This window comes from Sinocyclocheilus anshuiensis, unplaced genomic scaffold (genome assembly GCF_001515605.1).
Source record: "Sinocyclocheilus anshuiensis isolate Anshui unplaced genomic scaffold, SAMN03320099.WGS_v1.1 scaffold930, whole genome shotgun sequence".
Taxonomy (NCBI): domain Eukaryota; kingdom Metazoa; phylum Chordata; class Actinopteri; order Cypriniformes; family Cyprinidae; genus Sinocyclocheilus; species Sinocyclocheilus anshuiensis.
Genome location: NW_015539900.1, coordinates 927,405 through 940,019, shown reverse-complemented (window position 1 = coordinate 940,019; position 12,615 = coordinate 927,405). Strand labels below are relative to the sequence as shown.

The window sequence follows — 12,615 nt, the reverse complement described above, 5'->3', positions numbered from 1 at the left end:
CTTAAAATTTGATCAGATGTTGGGACTGAGGTTCTCTTGTCCTGATTTCTGGGGTCTGTTTTTGTAGAGATTGTTGCTATGAGTTGTAGCCTATATAATCCCTAAGGATGGACGATGCAGTAATTCCATTGGGTGCAATCGCTTACATCATCGTATATGAACCTACACATTCAGCAAACACATACTCACAATGAAAGAAAAATCTGCATAACCAATGCTTGAAGTTTTTTTTTTTGTATGATTTTCATCAGAACTGTAAGTTAATGCAGATCCAATTAGAAATATCAGCCTAGTGGTTTGCCGCCCAAAACCACCTTGAATCATCAGCGCAAAGCATCTTGAGAAAAATTAGTTGCCGTGTGCCGCATCACTGATATGATCAACTGTAAGCCTCACGGTTGCCTTCTTGGTGAGAGACTGTCATAATGGATTGATATCTCTATGGAAACGGGAGCCTGTTAGCTGGCTCAAGCATGATGTCATAGACAAATTAGGCATTCAGACATGTGTGGCTGAGCCCAGATAGAGAGCTTCTGCTTTGTTGTAGAGCTTTCAGTGACATTAATTATGAATATTTCACAAATTTGATCAATTTATGTCAATTTCTCCTTTTCAGCTATTTGATATCTGCAGCTACGCCAATGGAAAGGCTTAAAATGTCTACATTCACCTCAGTGGTTTCAGACAAAAGTCAGTGGGGAAGCACAATCAAGTACGTTATTCCAAAAATGTAGCTTTTGTCACTTTAAATGAAAAAGCGCCACTGAGGAAATGAAATGGGATATAACCGCTTGTTGGCAACAATGGCTCTGGCTCTTCCACTGTTCAATTTGTTTAGTGTTTGACAATGAAATTGAGGTTGTGTTACGGGACTCTCCTGTATACCGTCTTGAGCCGATCGGACAGGTAGAGTCAGGGGCCATTGTGTGAGGCGTTTTAGTAAAATTACAGTAAATATTCACTGAGCAGTGCAGGTCTGTTTCCAAGGTAACTGCGGCCTTGGAGTGATTGTAGCGATCATGTGACTCCATACAATTAGGCCTTTTTACTTATTTCTAAGTAATGCCTTTTCTTTTTCTTCCTTTTTCCGCTAAACACACAGCGTGTTATGCCAGTTAGCTTCTGTATGGTCTATTCAGTATGTTAAGACAGAGTTTTGCCATTTCCTTTTGATGTGTAATATGATTGTGAGTCAGAAATCAGAGTACTCATTATATTTTACATGTTCATTTAGATTAATGCATCCTATAACTCCCCTAGTTGATGTATTGTGCTTATAAGGCACAGCCAAGGCTTCTGCCTTAGTGCACAATCCTGTTCCAGCAAGCCTTTGTATGTTTTGTTATGAGAAGTTCTAAAAAAGTTATTTTTATTAAGAATAAAATGTAAATTTTCAATATTCCAAGAAAAAACTCCACTTCAAAGAAAGTCAACAGTGTGCTTGATTTTAATGATATATGCCTTGTATGCAAGCTGATTATGATCAAAATTGCATGAATATTACATGATTATTCTGTATAATGACATAAAAGGAGATATTCACTTTTTTCTTTGAAAATGTTGGCAGGGCAAGTCAGTGGTGTATACTTGGAATATTGAACATTCAGATTCTGTTTAGTGATTATTGTATGCAGAGAATTTCCCATGGCAAAATTGCTGGGACTGCAGTGTATTTTATACACACTACTTTTAAAAAGTTTGAGGTCGTTTTTTAAGGATCATAAAATACAGTAACAACAGTAATATTGTGAAATACTATTGCAATTTTAAATAACTGTTTTCTATTTTAATATATTTTAAAATGTAGTTTATTCCTTTGATGTCAAAGCTCAATTTATAACCAGCCATTACTCTAGTCTTCAGTGTCGCATGATCCTATTTATTACAATTTTATATTTCCAAAAACAAACAAGAATTACTTGGTTTTTATTTGTAATAATAGCCAAAATTGGCTATAATTTAACTCATTGACAGTTATGAAATCATAACCAACTTTTAGTAAAGGTAAACAATTCACAGACCAAGTTTGAAAAGGATAGCACGCCGTGCAAAACCAGTGTTGATATGCAACATTCAGCCCATTATAAGTAATGCTTAATAATTTGCAACACAATGTAAAAAATGTGACAGACCAAATGTTTGTGCGATTGCAAGGCATAAAAGCATTGTTTTTCTTTTTCCATTTTATTACATCACAGCTCTGCCATGCAACACAGGTCTTCCGGCCATCCATGGAGTGACATTTTGTGTTTTTTATTTATTTTTATTTATTTTTGATATCAGGATACTATTAATGAGAGGCAGATGGATGACTAAGATAATTGTCAAAAAATGTAATCCATCTGAACCCACACACACCAACACCAGCAGCTGGGACTGGCATTTGTTGATGTTCTGGTCTGTTTTGCATGATCTCACTGGTAGTAAGTCATCGGTTTGACCTAGAAATGAAAAGCATCTGCATCAGGTCACCAAATCTGATAAATAAATTGAGCATTTATCAATACTTTTCCTATTTCACCTATGACTGGCATTTGTTTTCACAGATCGTACTGTTCAGGTTTTTCTGATTGAGTGCTCTCTCTTCCATACAGAGCAGATGTGTTCACAGTTGTGCCTGATGTGGTTGTGTAAAAAGGCTGTGTGCTGGTGCTCATAGGTACACATTCACACGTGAGCAGCCATTTTCTGTCTGCTCCTGCTGTGTGCACAATGTTCTCTGGGAAAGCTTTAAATTTGTGTGGTTGATTTTGAAGAGGGAGTGCAGTTGTCAAGGAGGAAGCTGAGGGTGAAGTGAGTGACCGGAGGGGACCAGAGCATTATAGTGGGATTTCATTACTCGAAATCCAAGGTTTTAAAAACCCACAAAATCACTTGATGTATTTAAAACAAAACGTTTGAGCCAAACATATTGATGGACTTGTCCCTGTTTTGTTGTTGTTGTTTTTTTTTATAGCTATTAGACTTTAGTTACATCACTGCTTGCTAGTTGGTTGCAGGTGGTCTTAAATGTCCTGCAAGAGAAAGGCTGTGCTTTTATATGCATATATGCTACAGTTATAACATTTGGGGCAATTTTGTTCTCAATGAATCATTAAACTGATCAAAAGTGACAGTAAACACACAAAAAAAAAATCTAAAAAAATTCATCAAAGAATCCTGAAAAATCCTGTGTCATGGTTTCCACTTTTTAAACATTGATGATAATAAGAAGAAATGTTTCTTGAGCACCAAATCAGCATATTAGAATGATATCTGAAGGATCATGTGACACTGTAAAGCTGCTAAAAATTCAGCTTTGCTACCACAGGAATAAATTACAGGAAAATGTATTTAATTGGGAAAATTTCACAATATTACTGTTTTTACTTCATTTTCAATCAAATAAAGGCATCCTTTTTAAAAAAAGTTTTTGAGACTTAAAAAAAAAATAAAATAAAAATCTTACCAACTTTTGAATGGTAATGTATGTGTATATTTGCTAAAAGTGAAATTTGTAAACGTTTATTAATACATTAGCGTACTATAGTGGGTCTCGCACATTAACTAAAAGCCACAAAACTTTTAGTTTATAAAATTTTGTTTCATGGGGTTTTCAAAGTCTTTTCTGAAGCTGATGTACACAAATCAAAGCATGATTGCGACAAGCTGAGAATCGTGTTTGGAATCACAAACCTCGAGAGATGAGGAGAAAAAAGTAGGTCAAAGACGAGAGAGAGACTGAAAGAAACAAGAGACGGTTAATTAAATATTATGTCTAACAATTATTACATCACGACAAACAATTGAAAATGTTGATGAAGCACTTTGATTAGTATTATTACATCTGAAAAGTGCCAAACCATGATTTTTTATGTCATTTTATCCGATAGTCTGTCACTGTAAAGGATTTGTTTCAACTGATTGCTCCAGTACTCTGAAACATGACAAAAACCTTGCATAGTTCATTTTGAATAACTGTCGGTTCTATTGTTTGGTTCACAGAAGTAATGCCAGTACCAGACCATCTCTCTGACACAGAGAACTCCAGCATGTTGAGCCCGGTACTGAACGCCTCAAACGGAGATGGATCCGAGACGGAGACCACCTCTGCCATCTTGGCCTCTGTTAAAGAACAGGTGGGTACTTCATGTCAAACTACGGTAAAGTTCTTCATTCTTACAGACTGTCTCTAATAGAAGGTTATGATTCCCCCCACACTCACACGGAAACATTCATTTTCCAACAGTTTAATTAGAATCTCTCTAAATCTTTATATGCTGTAAACAGTAATTACACAGAACCATACCAGTCCTCAGATGAACTGCATATGCCATCTGGGTTAAGGAGCCGCAAGGTTTGGTGGGTTTCTGCTTGAGTCATTTCCATCATCTCGTGCTGCTGGTTTCATTTAGCGCCTGGTGTCTAAATTCACAGATACAAATGGTTTTTGATGGTCAACACACTGCAAATGCGCCGTTACGCCTCAGTGTCACATGGTTTTGCGGACGAGTGGGAGGAATGGATGTAGGTTTTGGGGCTGCGTGGTGTAAGAAATGTGAAATATTTGACACTCCATGTTGCAATCAGGTCTCCATGCTATGCTAGTCACTGCGACGCATCCTATCTATAATAAGATTGGTCACCTGCTTGCCAGCAGGTGGACAGCTTCCCAGACGTTGGCGCAACCTTTTGATAAACTGGCTTGATCTGTTAGGAATAATGACAGGTGATTGTAATTGCTTATGACTTCCTGTCATAAAAAGTCATTTACGAAATGCATTATAGATTATTGCATATGTCAGAATTTAGTGTGTGATAATGTACAGTATTTCTTACTTTTACTTTGCCCTTATATATATATATATATATATATATGTCTGTCTTGGCGGGAGGCCATTTTTGAGTCAAGAGCATGAGTAGATAAAAATGGATCGTGACAAGCCCTTCGCTTCCTGCTAGCGTTTAGCTCACACTCCTGCTTTTAAACATGGGACAGAAAAAAAGCGACATGCTCTTAGGGTTGGAAATCTACACGGTGAATGTTAAAGTAGGCCACAGCCATAGGCTGCTGTGGGCCAGTCTAATAGCTCTCCTATCAGAGAGAGAAAAACTGTCTGCCAGCTTTTTTTGATGCTTTTCACTGGAGGGTGGACAGAGTCACGTACAGTGTTTCTCTCTGAGAGGAGTTCAAAAAACATGTAAAATGGTGTAATTTTCTTTCCTGAGTTGGTGTACTTCCTGTTGAAACAGGATGATTGGGTGGGACATATCGAAGAGCTTTAGTTACACTATCGTTCACAAGTTTGGGTTTGGATTTTGAATGTCTCCTGTCTCACCAGGGCTACATTTATGATCAATACAGTAAAAACAGTAATATTTAGATTTTTTATTTTCAGTTTATTTTATAATTTGTTTTATTTTTTTTCTATTTTCATATATTTTATAATGTCATTTATTTTTAGCAGTCATATAACTCCAGTCTGCAGTGTTACATGATCCTTTAGAGGTCATTCTAATATGTTAATTTGGTGCTAATTTATAGTGCACATTTTTATTATTATCATTGTTGAACAGTTGTGCTGCTTAATATTATTATGGAAACTGCACACATTGAATTTCATGATTTTTTGTTAAACTGAAATTTCAAAAGAACATACTTTAAAAAAATATAGAAATCTGTTGTAACATTATTAATGTATTTACTTTCTTTAATGTCTTCACATTTGATCCATTTAATGCTTGCTGAATTAAAGTATTTATTTATTTATTTTCAAAAATGGTCATCTTACTGACACCAAAGTTTCGAAATGTAGTGTATGTCACAGCCATGAACCATGATTTGCTACTTGCTATCAAGGGATGCTATTTTAGCCCCTGCTGGTAAATGCTGTAACTACACCATTTGGCTCTAAAAAACCTCATTCTTCATCGATGGACATTCAAAATTAGTTGCGTATAGTGACTAAATACTGTACATTTATTTTACATATATTTAGACAATGAGTTCAATGGAATTGCTAATAACTAGCTTTCTCCAAATATTATTGATCTTGCTTGCTACTGCTAGTCAGGTTGTGTTAGCAGGCAGGGCATTCTCACTATAGAGTGCATTTTAGTGGACAAAAATGTGTACAAGATGAGTCTTCGTTATTTTTGGTCCAATTCCTGAAAAAGAAAATGTTTATATTTTACATGTATTTTGCCAACCTTTAGGAACAGGAAAAATAAGACCTCAAAACTAACTGAAATCATTAACTGAAACTCATATTGTGATGATTTACTGGGGTCTGTAAGCATAAACCACATCTCACTGTGTTTCAGTATGACACTGTGTGGTTTTTTTTTTTCAGGAATTTTCTTAGTCTTAATCTTTCCTCCTAGCTTTTTTTTTATTACAGATACATTAAGTATCTCTGATTAAAAGACTGTAATCAAGCGCAGCAGGCCTGGTGTCCTTTTCAAAATACACTGAAAATAAAGGTTTATCATTTTGCCACTGCTTGTCTACTCGCACATATTATGAAAAATCACCATCGTTTTTTTTTTGTTCTCCTCCACTAGATGGCAATCTCCCATTTTGGAGGCATTTAGTAGTCAGAGGTCATTAAATTCCTCTGCAAAATTCAAAATTCACAGAATAAACTGAACTTCAGATCTAAAATCTGTGTAGATTTTGATGACAAAGAATGCTCTGCAGCACTGAAAAACCATCTCCGCTCTGCCATGTATAAATACAATGTACCAAAATGTCTGGCAAAATGTCCTGGTCTCTTGTATGTGTGCTTTGTGTGCAGTTTTCAAGGTTGCATGTGCAAGCAGAACACAGTCTGTCCTGTGTACGACTTTCTCCCATAAAAATTTTCCTGTATCACTTGTGCTAAACAGAATCACATGCGATGATCTCATGTTTAACAACCTGGACATACACAGTTACTGTATTCGCAGTAAAATGTCGCTTTTTCTGTATAATGAACCCTCTTTTATTATTTGCCTTTGAGTGTCACTTTCTTAAATTATGTTGACGTAGTGATTGTAGTAGTCTTATTAATGTATAAAGTACAGGTGTTCTTTTCAGAATTTTCAGAAGATCTGTTGTTAAAGCTCACCTTTTTTGTCCCTTTCATTTGGTGTTAATTAAGGAAATTTATCTTAGTGTTTTTAAAATGACACATTAATTATTCATAAAAAAGCCTCTGGCATATAAAGTTTTATTATGAGCATGGCAAGGATTCTTTGGGGAAAGTTCCAGTGTTTGTAAGGGGTAGTACAGCTAAGGCCAAATATTTCTTTCCTTTTAATTCACACTCTGCATTTTAAGGCTTTTTTATTTTAGGGAAAGCTTGTTAATCAGCTCATTATATCTTTGTCCGATAGGAGTGATTTGCTTTAGCCAGAAGTGAAGTCGTTTAGATTTTTCTTAATCATGTAAGAGGTTTCACATATTCAATCAAATGAAGCAGTTCTTTTAATTACTTACAGTATCCACAAAAGTTGAGGCTGTTTTGACCAGATTATCAACAAAAAGGCTGTTCAAGTTGAAATTGATCCTGAGGTCCTTTGGATGGCCTCATTTCTGCTGTAATTTTCAACCAGGAATATGTGTACTCTTCCCTTTACATTTTACAGAGCAAATGAGTTCATCTGATTCTGAGTCATTCCTGTCTGTTTAACACTGTTTTGTATGGTTCTCAGTCTGTGTGGTCAGGCTGTGGAGTGGCTCTGGACTCATTTAACTCCATGAAATTATAGAAATTGGGTTAAATCCTTAAAGGAACTCGTGAGGCGAACCCCAAGTGACATTTTGCAATCAAATGGACCAATGAAGAAACTTAAATGTCAGTCTTTGTCCACAGGGCAGAATTAGGCATTTAGGCCAGAAGACCACATTCAGCTTTTGAAGCAGTCAAATCAATTTCTCAGTCCCCTGGCTATTTATTTTCTAAACAAATAGGTTTAACGGCCTTTTCAGGAGTTATTATGTAAGATAATGGGAATACATTCCTGTTTGGCACTCTTGTCGCAATCCTGGCCATATAAAACGCTTTTTTTTTATTTTGTTTTTTTTAGAGTTTTTATCACATTATATAGATTAAAAGAATCTCTCAGAAACTCAGACTAAGAAAAAAAAAATAGGAAATTGCACAAAAATGGCAAGTAACACATTGAATTAGATAAAGTAGAAAGAGTGAAAGTAAAAAGCGAAGTATAGGGCTGTCGAATTGATTAATCGCAACCAAATTAAAAGTTGGTTTACATAATATTTGTGTGTGCTAAATGTTTCTTAAATATGTACGTGTATGTTTGTGTATTTATATATACACATAAATATATACAGTACTTTGTACACATATAAATTATTTTGTACACACAAACTTTAATTTTGGGTGCGATTAATCGTGATTAATCGATTTGACAACCCTACTTATAAGACAATCTGAAATAATCTGAAATGTTTTATCTTTGAAAAATCATTTTTACAGTGTAGTGTAGGGGCAGAAAAAACAATGCTTTGAATGTTAAAGAATCACCATTTTTGGTCCAGGTGACATGTCTGCTGTCCTAGCCGAGTGCTTTTTGTCTGTGCAGACTGCTATATTTAACCAACTTTTGTGACAAGTGGAGGCTACTCCCCACTCAGGGAACCTGTCCATTGCAGGCTACTGAGGCAGAACAGACTGTTAGGATCCCTAGAGGAAGCACAAAGCTTAGCATCGCACAGTGCTTTTTTTCACAGCTGCTGCCTGGACCGGCAAAAAAAACACCTCTTTCTCTCTGCCGCTCTGCGATCCTTTCAACGAGACCCCCCCCTTCCTCTTCAGAGTGGAGCACAGATGGCGTCAGAAAGAGGGGAAGAGTTTAGGAGGAGGCGGAAGAGTGACTGGAGGGCGGTGGTATTTGGCTGGCTGGCCGGTGGGAGGGACCCTTTGTGATGCAATGTTGCATAAATAATGCCAAAGGGGCTCTAAATTCACTGTTGCCATGACGACCTTTGTGCCTGACTGCACTCCACTTTTTGCTTTCCCGCTGGAAGGCAGTCACTACCACTCTTGTACTTTCTCTAATGACTCTACTCTCCTGATAAGCGGAGATGAACGCAGTCTAGTGGGATAGTGATGCACAGACACAGATTTTTCTCAGCACAGACGGCCTCTGGAGTATGGTACATGTGCCGGTAAGAGCGCTGTTATTTTATTTGTGAAGGCAACAGGTGTTTTATTGCGGGACTGGAAGCTGGAGTAGTTTTGTTGTTGTTGACGGTTAGATTGTTAGAGTCTAATCAGTTGTTGTTCTCTGTTTGCGGCTCCATCTTGAATTTGTTGATGTGAAATAAGAAAGGTCAGAAATGATGCTTGTTTGTATCGTAATTGCCGATGCCTTTTCAGTCGCAGAGCTAAGCAACATGCCTGTTTGTTGCAATTGCATCGGAATGCGTCTGCCGTAAATTAATTAATTGAGACCCTAGACGTGTATAATGATTATTGAAAAGTGTTTGAATGCTGCAGTTAGCGCCTCTTTAGTCGTCATGGTCCATAGAGCTCTCTTCAACACTCTGAATGGGTATTTTTGTAGCCTTCATCTGGGTTTGTGCCCAAAATAGCAGGTGATGTATTCTGGAGCCCTCTTAGCATTAACCGCTCTGGGAAGAGAGACTTTGACCTTGTGGCTGAGTGAACTCATTTCAGCCTTGTCACAAAAGAAGTGGGGACATCACATTGACTGTCGTAGCCCCGGGCGCAGGCACATAGTGCAGTGTTTCTGACTGGATTTTCACAGTGATTACTTTAAAGAGGACCTCTGGGATTTTATCTCTGATTTGGCATCGACAAGTTTGTCATTAAATGTTAAGCGGTGCATATCTAATTAAGAGAGGGGTGTGTAGTGCTGGAATGGTCCAGTGACTGTCAAAGTTCAGAATAATGCCTTTGGATGTCTTGTAGAATGTACTCTTTAATTTTTTAATTATTGTACTTTGCAGCTGATTCATTATGGCCAGTGCCCAAAATTAAGTATATCACCACTGTTTAAAAGTTTGGGGTCAGTAAGATACTAAAACTTTTATTCAGCGAGTAAGGATTAAATTGAAAAAGGTGCCAGTAAAGACATTTATAATGTTACAAAAGATTTCTATTTCAAAAAATGATTTAGATTTTTTTTATTCATCAAAGAATCCTAAAAAATGTATCATGTTTTCCACAAAAAACTTTCCGCAGCACAGCTGTTTTCAACATTGATAAATAATATTAAGAAATGTTTCTTGAGCACCAAATCAGCATGTTAGAATGATTTCTGAAAGATCATGTGACACTGAAGACTGCAATAATGATGCTGAGAATTCAGCTCTGCCATCACAGAAATACATTACATTTTAAAATATACTAAAATAGAAAAATCTGAAAAATTCAATTGTAATAATATTTCATAGTATTACTGTATTTTTGGTCAAATAAATAAAGCCTTGGTGAGTGGAACAGGATTTCTTTTAAAAATCATAGGAATCCCAACTTTTTGAACAGTAGTGTATATTATTATTATTATTATTATTATTGTTTTGTCAAAAATTATGCAAAGTACAGCTTTATGGTCAAATATAATAACAAATGATTAAATAACTATTACCTGTTTTCTCTTTGCAGCATCATAAAAAAGCTTTCTGTAAAACTGTACCTCTCACAAACGATGACACATCAAGATTTTGTTTATAATATATTTATTTTGGTGCTTTACTACAAGTAGCCTTCCACATATATTTTGCCATATAGATTTCTGGAGAAGAAAAATGAAAGATAAATGTCTTAAAACACACAAGTTGTGACAGATGTTTGCTTTAATAGATGGTTTGTGCGCAAGCAAGGATCTGACAGTCATTCTTACAGTTTGACCATCACCATGTTTAAAATTGCAGTTCCTAATAAAGTTATTGACCGGAGACTAGATTTATATGCCAGCATTTTTAAAGAAAGAAAATGCAAGTGCATTTTATCAATATGTAAAGAAAAGCCCTGAGTGGCTGCAGAGCCTCACAGTGTCTCTGCATCCCACGCACACACACACACACACACACACACACACACACACACATGCTCTGTGTAGTAGTTACTTGAGCATGTGTAAGTGCATGTGCGGTACATGTTATAGACAGAATCAATTCCATAATTCCTTTAGGGCTTTACACATACGCTCTGTCTGCTTTATGTTTGCAGGAGCTGCAATTTGAGCGACTGACGAGAGAGTTGGAGGCTGAGAGGCAGATTGTTGCCACTCAGCTGGAGAGATGCAAGCTGGGATCTGAGACCGGAAGCATGAGCAGTATCAGGTGGGTCTGGTGGAGTGACACCTCTCACTCACTCAATCTGTCTCACCCCACCATCACCACATACACCAGCTAAAGCTAAAGATAGATATCTTTCCATCTCTCCTTGATCTTTGCCATCCAACTTGTCATTAAACCATCAAATGTCATTAAAAGCATGTTTTTTAGTCTTGTCCGTGAAATCTTTTGATGTCCTTTCCCGGCATATTTCATCATGAATATTTTAGTGTAACCACATTCACAGGAGACTCGGATCTAAACTTCCCCTCTCAAACTAAATTCTGTATAGTAAACAAAGGGTTAAGTTGTCACAAGCTTTGAATTCAGCCTGTAATTAAAATATCATCATGTTTAAGTAGTAAACGAGTACAGATACTATAATAAAACAGACTTTATGGATTATATATGCAATCAGTTTGACCTCTCAGAGGCTGATAAGTGCTTCTAATCACTGTTTACCCTGAATGTTCAAATTGAATTGAATGGCCCCATTGTATTGTCCTCTTGTTATTGCTGTGAAGCATATTTTTATTGTTTATTCATCTAGCCTGAAAACTCAATAAATCAAATGTCCTTCAGCTGTTCAGTCAATAAGACTCCCACGTTGCTTGCTTTGTCAGTGAGATTCTGTTGTACAGGATGATGTCAGGTTTAAAGTTATGTATTTTATCATTGGTTTTAGTATCACTACCATCAGTGTGAGCGGGGGCACTGTAGACCTCAACCAGGGGGACACCTAGACCCCCTCATATTGTTTTCACACATGTATGCGACCTTGAGAGATTATTATAAAACAGAAAATGTCTATATTTAATGTCTACTCTACATACTCATATTTCCCTAGCTATTTTGTATTTCCTGGTCTATCACAAGTCATTTTTGCAAGTTCCCCCAAACCCTGTTTTCGTTCATGTAGCAGTTCAGTGGCCTCTCTCCCAAGATGAGAGCTGCCAACGGACACAGTTAGACACATAGAATATTTAATTAGAGTAAAGTGGAGCGGAGACAACACAGTCAGTGATAATTTGGATGTCAGGCCATCAAGTGCTTTTGCACTTACAGACTAACTAAAGTTGAAAAAGTGAAAAAGCATAATAGGACCCCTTAAGCCAATGAGATAATTTATAAATATACACTACTGTTCAAAAGTTTTGGGTTGGTAAGATTTTGCAAGCTTTACAAAGAAGTCGCTCATGCTCAAAGGCTGCATTTGTATTATTTAAAATAAAAATATAAAAAATAAATATAAAAATAATAGTGCTGTCAAACGATTAATCACGATTAATCGCATCCAAAATAAAAGTTTTTGTTTACATAATATA

General features: G+C 36.5%; 1 protein-coding gene across 6 annotated transcripts in view; it reads left to right on the top strand.

Moving 5' to 3' along the window:
* Nucleotides 1-12,615, top strand: part of LOC107686039 (catenin delta-2-like) — an 89,107-nt gene that overhangs the window by 7,911 nt on the left and 68,581 nt on the right. For 5 of the 6 annotated variants that reach the window (XM_016482858.1, XM_016482855.1, XM_016482856.1 and 2 more), the window contains exons 2-3: nucleotides 3,985-4,118; nucleotides 11,184-11,296. In XM_016482858.1, coding sequence (XP_016338344.1) covers nucleotides 3,990-4,118; nucleotides 11,184-11,296 — 242 coding nt within the window. In that variant the 5' untranslated portion in view covers nucleotides 3,985-3,989. Of the gene's footprint in view, nucleotides 1-3,984; nucleotides 4,119-8,969; nucleotides 9,155-11,183; nucleotides 11,297-12,615 lie in introns of those variants that run through there. The other variant, XM_016482857.1, reaches the window with a different exon arrangement.